At 39.2% G+C, this 24,722-nt stretch overlaps 1 protein-coding gene across 6 annotated transcripts in view; it reads right to left on the reverse strand.

The window, feature by feature from the left end:
• Positions 1–3,259: 3,259 nt before the first annotated feature.
• Positions 3,260–24,722, reverse strand: part of DMXL2 (Dmx like 2) — a 116,232-nt gene continuing 94,769 nt past the window's right edge. For 2 of the 6 annotated variants that reach the window (XM_032778647.2, XM_075069639.1), the window contains exons 33-44: positions 20,072–20,189; positions 19,157–19,219; positions 18,674–18,760; positions 18,449–18,570; positions 16,995–17,133; positions 16,227–16,287; positions 15,972–16,099; positions 10,756–10,833; positions 9,956–10,047; positions 8,630–8,682; positions 5,750–5,967; positions 3,260–4,745 (exon numbers count right to left, since the gene is read on the reverse strand). In XM_032778647.2, coding sequence (XP_032634538.1) covers positions 4,536–4,745; positions 5,750–5,967; positions 8,630–8,682; positions 9,956–10,047; positions 10,756–10,833; positions 15,972–16,099; positions 16,227–16,287; positions 16,995–17,133; positions 18,449–18,570; positions 18,674–18,760; positions 19,157–19,219; positions 20,072–20,189 — 1,369 coding nt within the window. In that variant the 3' untranslated portion in view covers positions 3,260–4,535. Of the gene's footprint in view, positions 4,746–5,749; positions 5,968–8,629; positions 8,683–9,955; positions 10,048–10,755; positions 10,834–15,971; positions 16,100–16,226; positions 16,288–16,994; positions 17,134–17,187; positions 18,328–18,448; positions 18,571–18,673; positions 18,761–19,156; positions 19,220–20,071; positions 20,190–24,722 lie in introns of those variants that run through there. The other 4 variants (XM_075069640.1, XM_032778649.2, XM_032778648.2 and 1 more) reach the window with 4 other exon arrangements.

Here is a 24,722-nt window from a genome sequence, read left to right on the forward strand (position 1 = left end):
ACCAAGCTTTTAAAGGCTAAAACTGCAAGTACGTAACATGCTCGATACATTTTCAATTGCCTTATTTGGAATACAACGTTAATCAAGAGCAAGCTTAATAATTAGTTTTCCATATACGGTTTTTCCTGTTATTGTTATCCCTAGCCAAGTTTGTGGGTTGACTGTTCTAACACCTTTTCTGTAGTACTGAAAGCAAGCTCAGCTGTTGTAACTTAACAGATCTTCTGGTTCCCCTTTATCCAATTCCAGTTCCTCTTTTTGGGGCCCTGACCACATCTTTCTGCCCCTGCATGCCCTTTGTACAGAAAAGCAAGCCTAGCTGAAGCTCTTAAGTTTCATAGCCTTGTAAAAAGGCCTAAGGCATTGTGTTGGGGGGTGGTCATCACTTGTCCCTAACACATGATAGTTGCAGCTAAGAAAGTATAGCCAGGAACTTTTGATCTTGATCACTAGGAAAAATGACATTTTAGAGGCGTGAAGGGATTAAGTTTGTTTGGCCTTCAAGAATAACGTATTTAGTAGTTTGACTACTAGCAACTAGGCCATGTAGCTTTTTGTTTAAATTGCTAGGTTTGAAACTCTGCTCCATTTCATATTGCTTGAGCCTGATTTGTCACGGGCTTGAGACCTGCATAGTCATGTAGTCGCACTTGCACAAAGCAGGTGTAATATATTACCAGTTAGAAAGGTAGCATTTAACACTTACTTTTAAATGGGTGTATATGATAGCACAATGCAGAGGCGAATCAGGCCTTTGTGTTTAAGGCAAATAGGCCAGAGTTTCAACAACCATGTGTTCAACAGCACTGTATGAAGGAATTTAATTAACTTCAGATCCATTGGTATCTTTACAAGCTGATAAAAACAAATCAACAGTTCCCAGGAACAGCTGTACCAGCCAGCTGCTAGTGCATATCTCATTTGAAAAAAGAAAAGCACATTGGATATGATTATCAGACCTATACTATGTTAAACTGAGAGTTTGGCCTAAAAAGCCTCACAGGATGGAAACCTCCCCCATCAATGCAGGGCTAACACTAGCAATTTGCCCCTGCCCATCTCAATGCCCACACACTAAAAAGAAGTCAGCACCACCCTTTCAAATTAAACACCAGGCAAAGGAACATTGTTGAATGAGTTATATTCTCAGTGTCATTCATATTTTTTTAAGTTGTCACAAAATAGTGATGTGCCATCTACAATGTATCTTACTGTCTATAGAAAAAGGTAGGGTATTTATGAGCAACAGCTTTCTGTGATGATTTGGGGAAATTTTCTGTGGACAACAAATGAATTCTGTTGAAATTATGGACATCTGTATCAGCCTGGAGCTGCCATGTTGAATGTGGGAGTTGGCTACCTCCTCTGATGGTTTACCTCTTGGAAAACCACCAAGGGGGGTAGTGGCACAGGGCTAACAATGTAAGGTTGTTAAATCTTGATAGTTCTCTAGTCAAATAGGAGGCTCCTAAACAAAAGGCTGAGTTCTCCCAGAAGTTAGTTTATCAGGGGAATCACCTGGTGAGAGGGCTGTGCTCACCTGTTGTGGATGATCAGATGGTCACATGACAGAGGAGACTGGTAGTTTATAAAAGGACAGGAGGGCAGTCCTCTGGTTTTTTGGTCATTTTTCACCACCTTAAGCTGTTGGAAGCTGTTTCAGGAGCTTGAGGAGGACAAGGCTTACTGATCACAGTTGAACCCCACCAAAGACTTCCAAGGTAAGGGTGAACTAGAGTGAAAGGCACTGCAGGTGAAGTACTTGTTTTCTCTGTGTGATCCTGTACTTTGTCTCTTAAGAACTGAATTGTGACTATGTAAACAACTAACTTATTTTAAAAGGGAGCATAAAAATATACATAAGTAGGCAGAGTAATGAGCATTCCTACTCACAAATAACACCCTCAATTCCATATAAGTACATTCTTCCCATTTCTAATCTATTATATTAGGATGGCTACCACAATGCTTCCTCCTTAACTGCATCAATGACTGATTTCCAAATGGTGGGAGGAACAGAGCTCTATAGTTTAAAGCACATTTTAAGCTTTCTGAATGAACTCTCTACATATACTGTGTGTGTATGTGTATATATATGTTAAACTTCTGAACCCAAGTTCCTTTGCCTTTATGGGTTTCAGCTGAAAGTTCATCTTCACATAACCATAGTAAAAATCATTATCCAGACAAAGCATGGGGGGATCTTACATATAACATCTCCCCCTCCACCCCAACAAAAAGAAGTGCTCTCTTAATGGGAAGGTTGCTCAATGATTTGCTGTAAACATAATCACTAAAACATGCAGTGAAAACAAAAAAAAGTAGGTGTCCTAAGGATGCATTACTGCCTGAAGTTTGCTTTTCCTTGATGTTTATAAGTTGAAGTCAGATTCTTTAGTATTGTTTGAACGTGTTCTGTGTGTAACAAGTGCCCGGGTATGTAACAACCTACTTTGAGTTATGTTAAAGCTTTTCAAAATATGCAGTGGTTAGGTGAAGCAGGAACTGCTGCCAGTAACAAATATCAGAAATATTAAATATCATTGTCATTTGCTGCACTGTATTTTAATTCATTTTTGTGAGTAACATCCTCAAGTTGCAAGTTCAATATATTAAAAAGAATCACACATACTGAATCTACTTAATTTAGCTTTAGGATGTTAAACTAGAAATAATTTAGAATGTTTTTGTTTTGCTCATTTTGAGTACATAAAATACTCATTTTAAATTTCACGTCTTAAAGCTGGATATTTATTACTACTATTACTGTAATTAAACTGACTGAGGATACTCTGGCTAGGAAAAATAGCAGTAGGATTCGGAAACCTTTCACCTTTAGGGCAAATTTAATGCAGGCTGGAAAGGGAAACTTTTCTGATGTGGTGCATGTCAAATGAACTAGTGGTCTCGGACCAATTACTGTTTCCATCAAATTGACACCACTGTGGGTAACCTTATCAGAGAGTCCAAGGACTGAACAAGCAGGAGGGAGAATGAATTCACCCAAGTGAGCCATACTGGCAGGATGGTGTAAGAAGAGTGTGTAGTGCAGCTGTCTGTGCTGTAGAAAGTGAACTTCAGTTCTGTTAATCTTGCACCCCTTGGGAGCAGTGAAACACAAAAGTAAGTCTGGCTGCAAACCTCTTTTCTTGCCAGTGACAATTTTAGCTCTAATGGTAACTACAGATCTAATCATGATACTGAAGTTTCAACAAGTCTGTTTAAGTGCAAGACAAAAGACTGCACAGGAACTAACCTGTTCCATGAAATAAAAGGAATTTATTTAACTTACAAAGGTAAAACTAACATGACACTTCCTTTTCTTTCATATCCATACTTCACAACCTGCAATTAAAATCCCCTTTGGAGAAAGGTGCATTTTATCCCATTATATTTTACATTGCTGCACAGACACCAAAATTCTCATTGAAGAAGTAGGACAACTAGTTAACATTTAAATACACAGACATCCATTCCAATATCTTATTAAGAACATAGTTTTTGTTTACACAGAAAAATACATCTAAATATGACAACAGTGGCTAGTATATTACAAGCAAACAATATTGAACTCTGCATAGTTTATACAATATGCTCTGGTAATAACTTAAATTACCATTACTATTTATTAGCTGGCCACAGAAAGCCTGACATTCATCTGAAATGTGGCATTGTATGTTACATTGGTATTCTTATATAGCTTCATTTAAGGAAGTCTCACTTTCCCCTGGACAAAACAATAGAGTTTCAAAACTAAAAGCTAACTAAAAACATGTTTCTCTTTGCTACAAACATTTAATGTTCACACTACATTCCTAATGTAAAGGCAGATCTCCAAAATATAAAACACAGCCATTGAAGAAAAAGTAATGTGCAAATTAAGAAAACACCGCGTTTTAAAAATGCGTTCATGTACAACGTATAGTATCAACGGTGTAGTAATACTAGCTGGTAAAAATATCAGCATAAAACGATACATGTGTCTCACAGTACATTCTTCATTGCACATTATTCCACAGCTTTTGCATCTATTACACTTTCCTGGTCTACAAATTCTTCCATACACTGAATACCCTTCATTACAACAGTCTATTTTTTTTTTAAATGAATAGTTGTAGACATGCTCCAATTAGTAGCAAGAACTGGAAGAGAAAAAAAACCTGAATCACATTACAAACTGCTGATTGACTTTATTTAGCACCATGGTGCCTGTATATGTCTATGGCTACTGTTAGAATCTGTGTAATATGCTTACTAAAGAAGGCTTGCTGTAGGTTATTGAACACTAACCTACCTATGACTTTAATGGGTTTTATTCTACAATGCACTACATGCATTTCCATTCCCACCAATCTATGTATGCAGTGCTCGAGAACCCTGCTTTAAAAGTCAGTCTTTTTTCTGTTTCATATAATATTTAATGCTGCAGTAATTGCTCTGAAAGCAATGTACGATAATTCCTTTCATGAATGCATATTACTGCATTGTAGCTATTTAACAGAACTGTATAGAAAACAGGACTAAACAGCATAAATCTACAGAATGTGAAAAATACCTGTAGGGATGCTGAAAGCATTAGGTAGAACTCTCATTTTCAGTGTGCCATCTGCTCCACAGGAGAAGATGCGATTGTCTTGCACAGTTTCAATCTGCATGACACCAGCACCAATATTTCTGAATATGGACTGTTTGGCATGTTCGTTTTTAAAGGAATGAATTAAACCGTAGCCTGTCAGTCCCCAGACCTATATTAAGAGAATGACAGACAAGACAAAATGAGGTTAAAATGTGCCCTTTCTATTGAGAATCTGGATCAAACCTTTCCTGCGTCAAAACCCATTCAGCACAGAAGAAGGGAGAGAAAATATGGATGGTCAGAGAGGAAGTTGTACAGCTCCAGGATTCTCAAGATGCTCTTTTACTGGTATAAGTTAGAGCAGCGTAGGGGCTGCTTTAATGGAGGATAGCTGGTCAGTCTCTTAAGCGACCATACACCAGCTGTGAATTCATATAGTGAAGCTGTGCTCCTCTTCACCTCATCCTGGCCTTCTCTGTTACCTGCATGCCCCCACTCCTGACTTATCCCATAAGATGGGGGTGACAGCTGGCATACAAGCTGCTTTTATGCCAGGTAAGAATTCCCCTCTGCTGGAACACGGGCAGAGAATCTGGCTCAAATTTCATTAACACTGGTGCATAATGAGAGTTTCTGACTTGGGACTCAGTTCTCGAAAGTGTGGAGAGTCCTTAAGCTCAGTGATGTAGGTCCAGGCCATTAGGAGACTGGGGTTCTCCTATCTGACTATAAAACATACTGCACGTCTATAGCATGGTTTAGCTAAGGGCAAAACGTCTGTGATCTCTTTGTCTTTTGCCTTCACCTGTTGTCTTTCCTCTTGTATTCAGATTGCAAACACTGTGGGACAAGGAGTGTGCTTTTTCAGTACCCAAGCAAAGTTGGGTACTGGCCCATGATTGGAGTTCCTAGACCCTAACCCAATACAACTAGTTAAAATTCTTATTTAGAATTTGATATCATACAGTTACTGAGACTACCCTATACATCAACTGGCTATCTGCTTATTTTAATAATTACTTTAGCACTGCTGCAGGAAAATGAAATACAAAGGAAAATAAGAACATATTCAGAAAGAGACAGTAATAAATTAAGAAAAATAATTCAGCATAATGCACTGTGCTTTCTCCATGTAAAATGCATATCACAACTCAGCCACTTCAATAATCTTACCTTCATGTTACCTTCTGCTGAGCCTGTTGCAAAGTATTCTTCAGAAGGATCCAGTGAAAGAGCCTTAATAGCAGAGTCATGCGCTTGGAAGGTATGAAGGCTTTGTCTCTGTCTGATGTCAAAGATGCAGACACATCCTTTCCTGCCTCCAGAAATCAACAGTTGCTGCTTAGGTGCATACTGAAGTACTGTGGCACCATGATCATGACAAGTGAAGGCTGAGAGACATATTGTAAGATTGTTACAGATTTGTAGTCTTGTGTAGTTTTCAATTTTAAAGTACAGTTCTATTCTGAAAGGTGACTTGCACTTTTTTACTCCATAGATATGCTCCCTTTAAGTGTATACAGTCATATCTGCTACATGAATGACAAACTTTTTTGTATTACTCTTTACACTCCTTAGAGCTGCCGAGCCAGCAGAAGTAAGGTGAGATGGATTCTATTATTCCTTTAATCAGTTAATTTTGATTTATAGTTTAAGCACACATCCCTGCTTGAAATTTTTAAAATTGAGAAAATATAAAAATCATACTGAATGTTCAATTACATTAAAACTTTCATATTCTTTTATTATATTTTTTAAAGTCAAGCACTCAAAAATTAGAAAATACCAAAAATAAGGTTGTGCAAACTTAATTTGGCCATCTTGTATGTACGCATTATGGTGATGGTCAGTTATGTGATCAAATGCTATTTTCTCCTCTGGACCGCTGCTTCATTCATTTTCTCTTAAAACTGAGATCCCATACTTCTGTGACATCGTAAAGAAACTAACTATATTCTACCACCCATATTTTTAAAAATGTGCATACAAAAATTTGCCTATAACTAGAGTAACCATATGTCCCATTTTGGCTGGGACAGTCCCTTTTTTTAAGCCCTGTCCTCGCCATCCTGACTTTTTTCCAAAAGGAGGCGTTTGTCCTGTTTGCCCTTGATGACTTGATCAGAAGAGCAAACAGGACAAATGCCCACTTTTGGGAAAAAAGTGTAGTGTGATGTGGGGAGTGTGAGCAGAGATGCCAGACCCCCACAGGGTGGAGGCAGGGCTATGGGGGAAGCAGTGTTCCAGCATGTGTCGGGGACCCCTCATTGTGCAGGGGGGCCCTTCAAGGTTCCAGCGACTGGACAACAGCCTAGCATGTGGCTGGTGGGGGAGGGGAACGGGACAGTATTATAGCAACAGGCAACAGCCTGGGGGTGCCCTTGGGCAAGCAGCAGGGGGTATCCTGTTTTTTCTTTAGGAAATATGGTCACCCTCCCTGTAACATGCATGTATAGTTGCTACAGTTGCTTGAGCAAATGCAGTGATTATTAGCTACATGCATACTTTTAAAACAATTAAATTTATGACAAGAAAATTCAAGCATAAACTCAATTCTGAGTTGTTGAAGTAAAAGATGAAAGTACTGGACAGAGGCAAATACATTCATGAAACAAACAAAAAATATCTGTTAAAAAACAGAGTTAACCGCAAATGCTAAAGTAGAATTGCTTTGTTTAGATAATCAGGAGTGGGGCAATTTGTTGTACTAATATACACTCAGTAATCTCAGGAATGCTTCATGATATTCTGAGATGGTAGTCTAGGAGCACAATACTCAGAGCTCTCCTTCACAATCACAGCTGGCTTGCTTATGTGGCACCAGAAGATGACTCTACAGTGTCTGGCAGACTAACATAATTCCTTTCTAAGAGGTCCCCTCTTGACTAACCTTGGACCCAACCTGGGTTATAAAATGGCTAAGCACTCGCCATATCAGGCACAGTCAGGTGTATCCACCTCTTTCTACTATATGTGGCATATAAAAAGACTCCAGCCACAAAGGTCGTCATTCCTCAACAAGCAGAATAAAGAAAAGGTGGCGAGTCCAAGGCTGCCTAGTTTCCTTGTCTTTACTGGTCATGTGGATAAGAACACCAATGGAGGAGCTAATGATGGTCTAAAACAAGGTGCCACTCTGAGCCCTTCACTCTCCAGCTGATCAACATCAAGCAGCACAGGGAGCAATATCCTGACATTATCAGAGTCTGAGTTTTGAAAGGGGACAATTACATTTTCTTTTGGCTGTGTCTCCTTCCCTCACGCTGCTCCTTTCCCACAATCACAACTCCTCTGTTGCTGGACTTCCCCGCCCTCCCTTCTCATCTTAATCACTCCATCTAATCTTTCTCAGCCTTGCAGCTTCCCTCACTCCCAAGACCTCAAATAAATCATCCTCCGTCACAATTTTTATTAACATGAAGAGGAAAAAATCCATCATTGAACATTCTATACCATCAAGATAGATGCACACACAACCTCCCCACCGCACCATCTTTTTCCTGTAACCCTTGTATCTACTCTCGACCTTGTTTGTTAAACTTAAGTGGGCATCATGCCTGAATTAGAATGGAAAGCTCTTTGGGACAGGCCCTGTATCATCTTAGTCACACCCCCCAACATACCGCTCCCCTGTTTCAAGGCAGTGCTGAAAGCTGTAATTAAGTGCCAGTTTCAGGAGAGGTCTACATGCAGACTTATGGACCTGTTACTAATGACGACTAAAAAGTTTAGACATATGGTGCCAAAACCAAACCGCTATAGTCAAACATTTCACCCTTTATAAACACCTTCACAAGACAGCCTTGCATGTGACCTTTTCTGATGTTCCTCTTTTTTTACACTTTGGTATGTACAAAAGTAGACTGTCATGTTGGAGGCCATAAAATCTACTGTTTCAAGACACTCATTAGTACTGGTAATGCCCTGATTAACTTGTAATACGGATGTTTAGTCTAGCCCCACATGAACTTTTTCCTCTCAAAATCCATGCACAAATCCCACTTGATTCTTTAACCATTAAGAAACTGAAATGTGTCTTACTGCAGTACTTACCGTGAATGAGACTGTTACTGGGGGATACCAAAGTGTCCCACAAGCACACGTTTCTGGTGGAAAAACAAAACAAGTCATGACTGCAATTTGCTAAATGATTCCTGGGATAGTATGGGTCACTTAGAATCAGCCAGTACGTCTGTTTGCTGCTCCAGGCCAATGGGAGCTGCTGGAAGCGGTGGCCAGTACGTCCCTCAGCCTGTGCCGCTTCCAGCAGCTCCCATTGGCCTGGAGCAGCGAACCGCGGCCAGTGGAGCTGCGATCGGCCGGACTTGCGGACGCGGCAGGTAAACAAACTGACCCGGCCCGCCAGGGGCTTTCCCTGCACAACCAGTGGAACAAGTTTGGCAAACACTGACTTAGAAGATGAGGAGGGCTTGTGCAGGACCTTTGCAGTCACGGGGAAGACATGTAAAAGCACAAATGACAGTTAAGAGCCTAACTCCAGTTGATTCAGTCATTCAAGCCTTTGAAAAACTTTGAAGTCCCCAGTGGGGACTATGCTTGACTCTGCTTCCTTGAAGGCTAAGGGTTTGTCTACACAGTGCTTTAGTCTGTACAGGAGAGGTTTAAATTTTAGTTCACATTACCGTGTTGTGCACTAACTGGCCCATGTGGACCCTGATCCTCCACACTAAAAGTTCCCTAGTGCACATCAACATAGTACAGTATGAAACTACATTAATATGCAACAGGGAACTTTTAGTGTGCACCAGTTGTTCGTGCACAACACGCTAGTGTGGACTAAAGCACATGTAGACAAGTCCTTGATGTTAGCCTTACAGGAAGGCTGGGAAACATACACGCCGTTCAATAGAATTTACTAAATAAGCTCCTCCCCAACCCAGTACAAATGTACCATCAGAACAAGTTGCAGTTGGGATGTCTGGAAACCACTGAGTAATAATAAAGACAGCCACATTAGAAATGAAGAACACTACCAAAGTGAAATAATTTGAAAACCAGAAGAGATAATGAAACAGAGGTGCTCAGTCAAAAACCCTTGATTCCAGGCCGTCAGTCCTTAATAATTCATATTTAATTAAATAAAGGGGGAAAAGGATAATTTAGCACTTAGCGATAAGGAGCTTTGAGAAGCCAACAGAATACAGGGAACTAGTCTGCAGAAAGAAAGTAACTGAAGGAGTGACACACAAGCAGGCAGCCATGCACATACAGCTGGTAGGGGAATTCAGCAGCTTTTAGAACACTGGGCTTCAAAATTCTGGCTTCAAGATCCAAACGTCTGTTATGACAGGCAAGCCTTTAACCTCTCAGCCTAGATATTTTTATCTGTTTTTGACTGCACACACCCCTTTACCACACCTGTTATCGTTGGACTGCCCGGATGTAGCCACTAGACTTGAAGAGGTAATGAATGCAAAGTCACTTGTGGTTTTACTGTGACACTGCCAACTCTATAAAATGAAACAAAAACCATCACCAAGATGCAATCTTATCACCTATACGTCAAAGTTTCTAATAACTTAAAATATATTTAGTCATATGTATTTCTACTAATGACATATCACATGTGAGGACTTTAAACACAAACCCTGTTTACTTTGATTCATTACTAAAATCCCTATAGGAAGCGACACTGAAAGTGCAGAGAACAAAAAGATAAATTATTTTAACTATTTTTATTAGAAATTCTAGTATTAAGAAAAATCCCCAAACAATTCACTATATAATTAAACTGTGACAAATACAGAGTACAATATGTTTTATCAATTTGAATTCACAATTAAGTGCTGGCTTTGTGTGCTACATAATTAACAGCAAAGAATTGAGAGGAGTGAAGTTATTTATTTTTTTTGAAAAAGCTTGACGTACACTACAATAGATTTCAGTCAAAGTAAATTCAAGGACAATGCTTAGGTTATATCTGTAATCACATTACAGCTTGTTATTTACTCTGATATGAATTCTTCAAAGCTGTGTCCATCAAATGCTATACTTGTTTGATAAAGTCTGCCAATTAGCACAGCAGAGAAAAACATTAATCAAGAATTCACATTATCTGAACCTGCTCTTGACCTTTTTGAAACTTTGTAAAGTAAGAGACACAGTCTTGGTTCCTAAACATTTCTCCTATAAAAAGAAAGAATGATTTTGTTACATACCAGATAAGGTTTAGGATTAGATACAATTTGGTTGACTTGCCAAATACTTAAAAATCCCTCTCCATCAGCCACGCCACACTGCAAGAAACAAAATTTCATTTATTCTGTAAACCGCTGAAAAGATCTCCAGTGGTCAGTCTTATCTTTTCATCACTTTTGTGATATTTAACAAGAAACTGAAAGAGCTGCACGTGTATTAAATACAATAGGTAAAAATCTGAAAGGCAGCTACATGATTCAAGACTCTAAGTTCCAGTTTCAAAAGTGACGGCATTTAGGCCTAAAGCCACAAAAGGATTTAAGTGCCTAAGCCCAAAATTTAGAACCTCAAAAACTCTGTTCAGCTGGTGCCTAACCTTCCATCAGTGAGCATGCACAAAGCCAACTACATCCTCATGATGCTGAGTGGCTCAATGCTTAAATCCTAGAGGAATTCATAAACTAGGCTTTTCTCCCCCGCCACCCAATCCAGGTTCAAACCCTCGCTCTGCCTGATTTGAAGTATGGACTTGAACCCAGATTTCCAATCGCTCAGATGAATGCCCTGCTACTGAGCTAGAGGACATCCTGGATAACCCTGTCCCTCAATCTCTCCTTTTGAAGCTGTTCCACTTTGTATAAATACTTAAATAGTCATTGGGCCAGAGAGAGTGTGACAATAAGGCTATAGCCAAGTCATTAGCACATTCACTGGGAAGCTGGTTTGAGTCCCAGCGCTAGCCAAAGCATTCTATGGAGCTACTAGTATGTGATGGCAAGGTCCACGCAGCCATTTACTGCGCAGCAGGCTAGAGCTCTGTACGTCCAAACTTCGGCTTGCCACACGCCACCAGGCAAGCCATAAGTCTCTTTGAAATGCCCCTACATGATGAAGCTCTCTTTTGAAACTGGGACTCGGATGCTTTTGAAAATACTGTCCTATAAGTTTGAAGTAGATTATTTTATTTTTAAATGTTTAATTTGAAATACCTAAGCTTATGTTAGACCTGATACCCTACACTAATGAAACAAGTTTAATTAAAAAACCAAACACACATGATGTCCTAAAAAATTACTTAGGAATGATTATGGAATAACTGCATTGTATTATGATGTATGGCAAAGCCACAGGGAGCTCTGCAGATCAACACAAATGAGTAGCAATTAACCCTTTAGACCACACTCAGGTACGCTGTATATGCTATGTGCTTCACAGACATCATATTTTAAACGTTCTTAAAAACACTTCACTGATACTATTCAAATCCCTGTACCTGTAAAGTCAGGCTTCACTAGTTCCATGATGTGGTTTAATGTTTCCAGCTGTCCCTAAATGGGGGGATTGTCCGGGATTCTGGGATGACCCTTTTTGTTGTCCTGTAACTGGCTTAGAGGGATGTCAAAACATCTCTAACTCACAGCAAGTCACTTTTATTCCCTTAAGATTGTAATAAGGTTAATCAAAGTCAAACAAAGTTAGTTTGTATATTTTACTGTGTATGTGAAGATAGAACCAGTCCTGAAAAATCAGATGATATGGCTGTTGAGGGAAACAAAACTGAGGGGTTGGCAAATTCCTCCTCAAAACTGGGCATCAGTTTCCTCTGAGTCACTCCCTCCCTCCCTCCTGAGCTGAATCCTCTGGTGCCTCTCCACCCCCACAGACTTGCTTCCAGGGAAGCTCCATTTACATTGCTCGCCTCCCATCTCCATCCCTGTTCCTCATTGTATGGTGGGGCCAGACAGGACTTCTGTTCCCTGAATGGCTCCACAGTGGGCTCAACCACAAGCATCTTCCTCCTTTGAACAGGAGGGTTTAATACATTTGTTAGGTATTATGGGTGCTTCAAAGCCTTAAGCACATCCAGGAAGCAGAGCAGGAGATGCCAGATGGCAATTACTCTAGTTTGAATCAATCTCACTTCTGCAAGATGGCTAGCAGGAAAGACTCAGTGGATGAACACTTACTCTTTTCTAAACCTTACATTAAAATGATGGCGAAAAGGAATCCACCTACTCCAGAACGGGGAGACAGGGAGAAATTGATGTGTGTAATAAACATAAATGGGTCAGATAAATGAAGGATTATGGCCAAATTTTGGAGGCTGCTCAAAAGAAATACGCAAGACTTGTAATCTAGCCCTACGCTCATGGGGAGATCACACAAGCTGGAGGGACTCCAGTGAGGTCCATTTTCAGGCAGGGGATTCTTTGGCCAGACTTAATCCCGGCTAAGGGGAAGGAGCTCTAGCTATTCACTAGTATCAACATCTTTCCAGCTGTCCCTCTGCCATTCCAGCTGTCCAACCAGGACCAAATATAAATCTACAGTTCTCTCCATTAGCCTAACCCCCACTGGGCACCATTGTGGTCATTCACCCACATAGTCCTTGTCCTAAAATCTGCCATCATCTGTCACTGGTTCAAGACTGGGTGCTGCCATCTTGCATGTTAACCCAATTAAATTTTAGAAGAATAGAATGATTCTGCTTTTGAGATGAAGAGAAGGAAATGTCTCTGTCTGTCGAGTGGCTTAGAATAGTGACTGCTTTTTTTGAAGTTCTTACAGATTTGCAATGGAACTGGTAGTCCCAGTGGCAATGGATTTGTGGGAAGAATATACAGATGAGGCAGTCAAGAGTGCACAACAACTATCTCACCTGCATATCATTATCACTTCAGAGTAGAGTTGACTATGACTTTGACTAAATGGGGTTGTGTTTTATTTTTTATGGAAAATGCCAAGTTGTTGACACTTTTTGCAGGAACATGTCCGTTTTGGGAAGGCGTCTCAGGTCCAGAATGGAATTTCTGGTCAGAACCAGAGAGACACCCACTCCAGAACAGCTAATAGAATGGTGTTTAGGACACTCATCTGGGTTGTGGGAGACCTGGTTCAAGTTGGGGCAAGTCTGTTTCAGAGCAGTGACTTGCAACTGGGTCTCCCACATCCATGCTAAGTGCCCTAACAATGAGGAGTGGGTGGGTGTGAGTGAGTGAGTGAGAGAAATGTTGAACGGGTTCTGTTTTGTCCTGATACACAATGGGAAAATTTTTGAGATTTCAAAACATTTTTATGGGACATTTTCTCAATGAGCTCTACTTGGGTGTATAATCAGTTATCATCACTTTGTAGTTTCTATTAAATGATTCCTTAGGATCATTGTCACCTCAGAGGAAAAACTTTCAAAACCAGTTCTGTTAGTCCAGTATATCTCCTGTTTTCTCTTCCCTTTTTTTATTAGTACAGATATTTGAATGAAAACCAGAATGTGTCTTCTGTCTAGAGGCTCCTCTGCTCTTTATGTTCTTTCTCTACCTGAAGTACTAATCCTCTGTCTGTAACATCATCTCTTCCACAACAATCAATTGCAATGGCACAAAGGGGGGATTATTTCTTTGTGTGAGGACAAACAACAGGAGACACATTTCTTCAATAAAATCCTTTTTTTATTCTTACCTATGAAACACACGGGAAGAGAGTACAGAAGCTATAAGATATATAAACAGAACTGATTTCTATTAATTTCTCTAGCTTTATGCCAGTATGATTCCACAGGAATCAAAGGCATTACATGGTCAGAAACGGATAAACCAGAGAGGAGAATCCGTCTCAATGTTTATTCAAAGTCTTCTATAAAGATCAAAAATTAATTGCTCTGGTAATGGTTACGTCAGCAAAAGCACTTTGACTTGAAGCAGTAAGACACAGCAGATGAACAATTCAGAAACAAATCATGTACCAGATTCACTGGCACGCTACAGCTACCTTGCACTGCAGATGCAAATCTAATTTAAATAAATAGCTAGGTAAGTATGGTTTACAGCTGTTTTACATTGTCAGGGTGCCACAAAGCAAGTGGAGAGTATGAATAAATCTGGGCCCTAGTTTTCACAAAAATGTCTATTAGTAAGAATGAGGGGAAAATCCAGAAATTATATAATGATTTCAAAACTGAGGGCCAGATTTCTTGGTCCAGACTCTGCGCAAGACCAGTGTGAGTGACAAGGAAGTGGGAGAGAAGGAGACTTTAAAGCCACTGTTATGCTCCCTAATTCTTGGGCTGTCTGGGCAGGACTGAGTCCACCAATATAAGTTACAGCAGCCTGAAGTCTGCTTTAAGTAATGTCTGGTGGCTCATGGGACCCACAGAGCCATTCTGGTAGCTGGGCAGCCTAACACACAGACCAGTACAGGAAATGAAGTATGTGTCACAATGGTGGCTCTGTGCATTGTAGGAGGAGAACTAAAGGATGTTTACAACTTTTGTTCCGCTGGTGCAGCACAAAGCAGCCAGGTAGCATTAGATGATTTTCAAAGTTTGAGCCATCTGCATCTCTATCATAGAAATAACAAATATATTTATAATCATACTCCAGCTTTTCTGCTGAGACTTTTGCAAAATGTACTCACTATAAAAAGAAAATACAAATCTAGTATTGTATTTATGCCACTCACCTAAAATATCTTATTCTCAATTGAACACTTTAATACTAGTGCTAATATCTCTCTGCACTTAAACTGCAAGGTGGAATATTCTCAATATTGAGCTTGACTGACTACAGTGGAGGTATGAATCAGATAATTTTTTTGTACAATCAGTTTCTGCACAGTACTATGAGGATATATGCTGCCATAATATTCCATGTTTGTCAATGATTGAGTACTACAAAACAATGCAGCCATCTTCCAGGTTGGTTGCCCTTCATAAAAATCCTATTTAAAGTCAAAATGTTGAACCCATTACTCATTTTTATATTTAGATGAGTAATTGTTCACCACTGAGAGCAAGGGGTTGACAACCTGGCTCCAGCTAAATGAGACTTTATGCAATCAAAATAAGGGCCTGTTTCTGCAAAAAATGACTGACTCCAGTCAGCTCTACTGACTTAAAGTTGGATTAGTCATGGAAATAACTGTTTCTAGGACTAGTCATAACGTAGGTAGTCTCTACAGTGGTCATTAATATGAATATTGAAAGTTGCTTATTCAATACAAGAGGAGATGTAGATTTGAAGAGTGTCTGAATTTAAATATCCACATGCAGCTTTAACAATCTGTTTGCTAGATTGTATTCTTTGTTTTATGTGTGTTGGAACAAATCACTTCTACATTCTAACACATTCTAGATATTTTTGTGCTCCCCTAGATAAAAACTGGCTAAGGTGTCCACAGTACAATCAAATGTTCATTTAAAAAGAAGAGGTGGAAAAACCCCTATTTTGGGAGCACTAACCTTATTGCCCTGGGAATTGAAATACATTCTAGTAACCCTTGCATTGCCAGCTTGTCGGAAGCATATCAGCTGCTGTGGCCTTGTCCATTCAAACATTCGAACGCTACCATCTTGGGCTCCTGTGAGATCTGGGGAAAAAGGAAAATATAGTTGATTTATTAATCAACAGGAAAATATCATAACATTTGTTCTGTATTACGTTTTGAAAAACAAATACATTTTTCACGTTCACATTGTTAAATAGAAATTACTTACAATACTGCTGGACTGGATGTGAAGCCATTCTCTTGACATTATTCAGATTTCTTTTAATGAGCTTCATATAAAAGAAATATCATATTCAATTTGTGAACTTCAAAGATTAACTACTTTTGAACAAGTTTGGAAAACATAATTGAACTCAGGATATTGTATATATTACTACACAATGAACTGTCTTTTTGTCCCCTACCTATAGATTAATTGTTAACCATATTCTGATCCCATTACTTTTAGCTGCAACACAACAACTAAGGCCTGAATTCAGGAAAGGATTCCTAGTCAGGACAGCACTTAAGCATGTGCTCACCTTTAGGCATGTCCCATTGAAGGACACTGTACTTAAATGCTTTTCAGATTTGGGGTCTGAAACAAAAAGTTACGTATTACCTTTCAATTGGCATTTTAAAAAAAGAAATCTGTCATGGAGAAAGATAATAATGGTAGGGTATTAACTTAATCAAAATACATTTAGGAATACAGTACATCAATCAACTGTGTAAGAAAAAAAATCTTTTGGAGATTTATTTTCTAATAAGTGTCGGGAACATAGTTTATCCTACTCATTGATTGATGGCACAAATTAGTTATAGGTATGCCAATCCAAAATTATTCATGTAAGAGAATATTTAATTAGTGTGGCATTTTTTGCCAGCTGATAGTTATCCTATGACCATCCAATGTAATAAAATGAAAGCATGCTTCTGAGTGTAGATCTTTTGTATTAACTAACTATATAAATAGCAAACGAAACAAACTGCATACCACACCAGCTCCAGTGCTAGTTTGTCCACTACCTAACCATGGCATAGGTGAAGATGGCTGCATCTGATTCACTCCAAATGATGGTGCACTTGACTGAGTGAGTGTTGTGGTAGAACCACGAAAGTCAAGGTCATCTGAACTGTAAAAACATACCAGTGTAACGCTTTATTACTGTTATATTTTGCTGTTCATCTTTTTTTTTTAAGTAATAGTGGCTGTGACAGATTGCAACTGCATGCTATGTCTTTGGAGATCATATTACATTAAGTTTACGAATGGCTATGTATCATTGTGGGCTAGGGACCGTATGCCACTCCAGAGGTGAGGGCTACCACAGTGCCTCTAGGGCATGGTGGGGAGGGAGGTGGTGATTAATCATTCAGGTTGTAAACTCATCCAGAGAGGCTTGCGTATACTGGTTCAAATGGGATTTTCAGAGACCAGCAGTCAAAGAAAGCCTTTTGGTGTAAAAAGGCTGAGTTTAAATTGTCATAGGGCCTTCATTTTGATTCAGCAAATGGACAGACCTTCTGTCCAAAGGGGGCCCTAAAGAGTTGGAAGGACTTCAGCTTACTAAGACCCCCAAAGTCTGATGGGTGACCATTGGTAGGCATTTAGCACGTGTACAGGAACTTATTGTGTTTAGATGTTTTCTCTGTAAGGCTTTTACCCTAAAAAGAAATGTATTTTGCTTTAAGGGTGGTTGGTAATTGATGTACACCACTGTAACCCCCCAAAAAAGTTAACCATAGATGCTGGGCCCTAGTCAAACCTGCTGGGGAAATCACAAGCCACAAGGGACTGCAAGCCTAAATACTCTGTTTAGGAGGGGAGAGATGTAGGTCACGACTATGTGTTGATGTGACAGATGGCACCCTGAAATCATGAGTGCCCTCCAGGAAGACCAAGAGTGGGGAAGTCCAAAGGTGTAGTTAATCTTGACACTGACAGGCAATTCCAGGCCTCAGAGCCAGCGCCATCCCTATGGGGGTGCAGGGCCCGGGGCGGATGTGATGCATCTGTCATGGGACCGACTGTGCTGGCCAATTGCGCTGGGCCTCCCCAAAGTGCGGGGCCCAGAGCAGTAGCGTGCGCCTAGAAGTCCTTGGCCTGCCCGGGCAATTTAAAAGGGCCTAGGGCTTCTGGCCGCCATGGGCCCCTGGGCCTCTTTAAATTGCCTGCCCCCTTTGCCCCTGTCAGCAGGCCTGCTGCTGACCTGCTGTGAACAAACTCTGCGACCTTGGGCAAGTCACTCAAAACTTTGTGTCTCCATTTCCCCATCTGTAAAATGAGGATAATGATACTTAACTGCTTTTGTAAAGTGCTTTGAGATCTATGGAAGAAAAATGTATACGTTTTATTATCAACAACAAAAATGTGAACTATCTGCACTTGTCTGTAGTTTCAAAGTAAAAAGTTACCTTAAATACAATTACAAAGAAAGAAAAACTAACCTTTTAGATTCTCTGTCATATTCTTCCCCAATCCATATAAATGACTGAGCAGCCAATAGAGCTGAAACATCAAGTTCTTGCACATCATGTGTAGACGCTAAAACAATTTCACTGCTGTTTGCCTGCAGAGTACAAACAGATAACATACGCTAGTTTTAATTAAGACCTTAGAGCAACACAAACACAACAATTTAATAACACAGTAATAATGTTGTTGGCTTTTACCTTATTAACTGCAAATGCCATTATCATATCAGACTCTTTGTGAATTATTTTTGCTTTTCCCCCTGGGTAGCCGAGATCTGCTTCAACCTACAAAACATATACAGGTAATTTTAATTGGTATATAACTATTTTTTTTTTGTAGTGGTATGGACAGACTGCAATATCTATAGAAATTCATGCAAGAAAAGTTCAGTGGTCTCAGCATTGGTTAGGAAGCTAAACTTCAGACTTTTTGCATTCACCAAAAGCCAAAAATTGTACATTTGAAAGTTTAAAAACCCCCCACAAGTTGTGTGAGTAACACAATTTACAAGGTGTTCACTTATCCCAATCATAGGACATCCAAAGTAAATGCACTGATTAAGAGTCTGACACACAGAGACTACATAGAACATTTAGCTTCTGTCAGTCATATTAGAAAAGAAAAGCCAGTCCCACAGAACTTTTAAGAATGTGCTAAAGGTTTGGGAGAACGGATACTACCTTGTTTTTGTGATCTTCTGCTATGCAGTTTTGTTTGACCTGCTCCACACGATCTTCTACAGACTACATAACACCACACAGTCACAAACACAAAACACATGCACAAACAAATATAAAAAAAGAATGAAACATTCCAAACTAGATTTAAAAGGCCTCCCCTCTCAGTAAATGACGACAAATGTTCGTAATTTTTTTTATAAAAGGCACAGAAACTAAGACAGGAATCTAAACAAACTCACTTAAAATGTAATGCCTCCTAGATGAACACAAAATGTATGGTATAAAAAGTACTTGTCCCACAATTTTATTAGACTTGCAAATAAAATTTAGATATCCTTTTCTTTTTATATGTATGACATAATAAATAAAAGAAGGAGCAACACACACACAAACTTCATACTTACAGGAACTTTTAAGATAGTAAGTAGTATGCTTGTTTCCAGTTTGTTACACATCAAAGTTTAAATTTAATTGCAACTCATTTCAGTTGTAATTATGATAGCCATAAAAATAAATATTATATATCACTATATAATAATATGTATATGTATATATTACACATGCATATATACATATATTTAAACAAAGTAATTCTCATTTCAATATATTATATAGGACAAGCCACAGAGATTCAAGAATATTCAATTAATTTATGACCATTATCCTATATAAAATGTTTTTAAATATATATACTGCATTTTAAACTCAGCTATGCCTTGTCTAAGAATACACATTTTAGTTTGATATGTACTTTAACAAACAGCATGCTATCATATTGATTTTAAAACACTACTGAAGTGAAAAACAGGAAACTGAAATGCCAGCCAAAATGAAAATATTAAAACAAAATTAGAATGGAGACACTTAAAGATTGAGGAAATGTAAAAAAGGCTCTTAATTATTAGTTTTGTTTACCTCACTTTGCTTTCTTTTCTTAGTGAATATATATCTTATGAAGGTCTCCTGAAGAAGTTCTTGTTTCACAAGAAAATGCCATAGTCTTTTAACTGGAAGTGCTGAATAATCCTTTGATCTGAAAGAAAAAATGTGTTTTACATAATTTTCAATATAAAATTAATCATGGTCATAATATAGTTAAATGTGGACAAAGAAATGTGAAAAGACTCCAAACCATTTTAGATGCAATTCAGCGTGAAACAAAATGATGGATTTATATGCTCTGTGTTCTATCCAAGAGACGTCATAAGGAATAAAAGCTTTCCTGGACTTCCTCTATGATACCACTTACAGAGTTACTGAATTCAAAGTGATTGTGGGCCACAACTTGTTTCCTTGATTCACATACACTAATATATTTAGAATGTGCTGAAGTTACTCTCATATTACAATTATGGCATCGGAATGACACAAATAAACCATGTAAAATGCTTTTACATTTTTCTGCTAATATTCAAAAGGTGTTTGGCAATTCTCCAAAACGGGCCATATTTTTGGAGTGTAATGTACCCACCCTCTGCGTGTGCGCACACATACACATCATATATCATTTAAAACCTTATTTTATGTACATTTAGATGAGGTACACTGTGGAGCTGTTAAGTGGTGCTATAAGACTGAATATAAGCCAGTTAAACTACAGTACCCAAAATGAGTTTGTGGATGACGCAAAGCTGGGAGGTATTGTTAACACAGAGAAGGACGTGGATATCATACAGGAAGATCTGGATGACCTTGTAAACTGGAGTAATAGTAATAGGATGAAATTTAATAGTGAAAAGTGGGGATTAATAACAAGAATTTTGGTTATAAATTGGGGACACATCAGTTGGAAGTAACAGAGGAGGAGAAGGACCCTGGAGTATTGGTTGATCACAGGATGACTATGAGCCGCCAATGTGATATGGCCGTTAAAAAAGCTAATGCAGTTTTAGGATGCATCAGGCGATGCATGTCCAGTAAAGATAAGGAGGTGTTAGTACCGTTATACAAGGCATTGATGAGACCTCATCTGGAAGACTGTGTGCAGTTCTGGTCTCCCATGTTTAAGAAGGATGAAGTCAAACTGGAACAGGTACAGAGAAGGGCTACTAGGATGATCCGAGGAATGGAAAACCTGTTTTATGAAAGGAGACTGAAAAAGCTTGGCTTGTTTAGCCTAACCAAAAGAAGGCTGAGGGGAGAGATGATTGCTCTTTATAAATACATCAGAGGGATAAATATCAGGGAGGGAGAGGAATTATTTAAGCTTAGTATCAATGTGGACACAAGAACAAATGGATATAAACTGGACAGTAGGAAGTTTAGACTTGAAATTAGACAAAGGTTTCTAACCATTAGAGGAGTGAAGTCCTGGAACAGCCTTCCAAGGGGAGCAGTGGGGGCATAAGACATATCTGGCTTCAAGACTAAGCTTGATAAGTTTATGGGAGGGATAGTATGATGGGATAGCATAATTTTGGCAATTAATTCATCTTTGATTAGCAGGTAAATATGCCCAATGGTCTGTGGTGAGATGTAAGATGGGGTGGGATCTGAGTTACTAGAGAGAATTCTTTCCTGAGTGCTCGCTGGTGAGTCTTGCCCACATGCTCAGGGTTTCACTGATTGCCATATTTGGGGTTGGGAAGGAATTTTCGCCCAGGGAAGATTGGCAGACCCTGGAGGTTTTTCACCTTCCTCTGCAGCATGGGGCACGGGTCACTTGCTGGAGGATTCTCTGCACCTTGAGGTCTTTAAACCACAATTTGAGGACTTCAATAACTCAGACATAGGTTAGGGGTTTGTTACAGGAGTGGGTGGGTGAGACTTTGAGGCCTGCATTGTGCAGGAAGTCAGACTAGATGACCATAATGGTCCTTTCTGACCTTAAGTCTGATGAAATAATTTTTCCCTGACCACCAGATTAGCCTAGGTGGAGTGGGGGCTAGAGTTTGTCTTCCCCACAGTGGGTTCAGGGATAGCTTTTTTACAGCAATACTCTCCCACAGGGATTGCTTCCAGAAATACACAAGTTGAATTTGGGACATGTCAGAGTTGTACTGGACCCAGGAAAGCCAACAGAAACTGAATCTGATCAAAGTGCATCATGTTCACCTTCTATAGCTACCAGAGCAAGCACATCTTCTAGAGACTGGTCCCACTGATTTTGTTGGCTTGAGAAAAACATAAGAGACTAGAAACTTCATAAAATAGAAACATTTGAGAGAGCAACCAATCTAAATGAGACAGCACTTCAAGGAGATGACAAGTTGCGCAGAATATTTGTGAAAGACTTGATTGCTAAGGATGAAGTTTATCATTCAACATACCTTTCTCCCTACTTGGGTAAAATGAATTTTAAAGCAAAACCACCTAGTTACACTGCAACAGTCACCTTACGACATCGCATTTTATCAGCTGATTGAAGAGACAGACAATGACCTAATGCAAAGATATAAAGCTCTACTTACCTCAGATGTAGAAACTATAAACTATTCCTGGCAAGATTAGAAAAACGCTATGGTTTTGCAATTTCATTCCATGCACGGCATGGACAAGGAAAGCATACCATTGTTCTATGCAATGCAATAACAATAGCTGATGCTATCCAAACTGCTAGTAATCTGTGGTAGGAATTTAAGTCATCTAAATGTTTTGTGGATCTACTTCTCGAGTGAGCCTGATTAAATGCTTTCAAATGAACAAGTGATTTTGTATAATGCTGCTTCAATCCTTTGCCAAAATAAAAGCCTCAGATTATTATCCAAAGCAAGGTGACTGTAGTTTACAGAGGTCAGCTACTTTTGTGCCTTAAATGGTGCAGGAGTTTGTCCTTTCCTTGATATATAAAGAAGGATACTCATTGCTGGCTGAATTGTATCATCATTCAGAACATATTCAAAGAAGGTGCCTCTCAATTGTGGAGTGAATAGTATTAAACAGTTCCAAAATGATTATATCACCACACAAGCTTTGCTGCACAGCTATACCTTGATTTTTGTGTCTCACAATTTAGTTGACATACTACACCTTCATGGATTCTGCATTAATTTTGATGAGCTGGGGGGATTCATCATTAGTGCTGCAAAAACTGAAGTGAAAGACTCCAGGGAGGTGTGTTCATTCCAGTTTTGAAGAGCATGTCAAAAGAGCATCTTGGCAAACAAAGATCTGGATGTCTTCACTCATAGGTAAACAGGATATTGGATCACTATTGCAATATGGACGTAAAACTGCGCATGATGAACTACATGCTTTATTTTTCAAGGGCGCTCAGTGTCGTCTGAATTTCTACAAGACCTTTTTTGTGCCTGTTCCAGTAGGGGTCACTGAACAATCAACTGTCTGTAGTCAGAACAATCTTTTCTGCACAGAACTGCCAAGGCAATGAAGATTGTGGTAATTCACACACTCTTCACTGAGATCATAATGATGAACAAGACCACGATAATGATATTGACTAGAAGTGTCATCAGTGCTATTACATTTTAGTGATATCTATACAAATTTATTATTAGGTTGTTGTTGTGATGCTTTCAGGTCACAAAGAAATTCAATTTTATGTCTTGAAATAAGACACAGAAATGTATTAAACTAACAGAAATGAATGCAAATATTTCCTAGTGGTCCATGCACTATGTTGATGGTATCGCTGTTTAGCCCCATTTCTATGGTAATGGCATAACTTGACAGTTCCACATCAAACTTTGACTTGAAGTACACATAATAAGCCTTCAAATGAGCATGTGTGTAGAGAAGGTACATTAAGCTGACCAAATTGGTGGGTCTGCTGCTAGCCTATAACAGTTTAATTAGATCACATAAGAACCGAAATGAAATACAATGCATCACATTTCTGAATAAGTGTCACTTAATGCATGTTTGTAACCATAGAAAGGAAATTGTCAACAAAAATCTGTAGCAGTATCAACTACACAATTGTTCTACTAAATGGTGCATGAAAAAGCAGACAAAAAATGTGTAGAATAAAAATGCAAGTAAAACTGTGGGAAGAAGTTATCCAAAGATTAATAAAAGGATTTAATCACCTGAATACCACTTAAAGTACCTAAATTCCAGAATGAGGAGTTTACAAAACCACTGTTCAGCTGCCCTGAACCATTTAGGTACTGGGCTCTGGGATACTCTGATGTGGGGCTCCCTCAGTCTTTGCTGAAGCTGTTCCACTTTGGATAAACAGTGAAAGAATCATTGGCCTAGTGAGAGAGAGTGTGCACAAACATGAATGACTTCATAGTTTGATGGTTGGAGCACTCACCTGAGAGTTGAGAGACCCAGGATCCTGCTCCAATGACTTTTTTTTTTTTTTTTTATTATCCACAGATGATAAACTGGCAGTTAACTGGCAGTTCAAATCCTCTCTCCTCCTCAGGTGCAGAGCAGACTTGAACTAGGGTACTCACCTGGGATGTAGGATATCTTAACTATTGGCCTACAAGTTATGAGAGAGAGCCTTCCACTTTCTCTCACCCCCTGGCTTTTTGCTAAAACAGCGCAGTTGCCTAATGCCAAGGGAGGGCTGGCAGCTGAGAACCAAGCTGAGAGAATGACCTCTCGCCAGCCTCAATGCAGGTACCTATCTTTGAGAAGGGCAAGGCTTAGCACA

This window comes from Chelonoidis abingdonii, chromosome 9 (assembly GCF_003597395.2).
Source record: "Chelonoidis abingdonii isolate Lonesome George chromosome 9, CheloAbing_2.0, whole genome shotgun sequence".
Lineage (NCBI taxonomy): Eukaryota > Metazoa > Chordata > Testudines > Testudinidae > Chelonoidis > Chelonoidis abingdonii.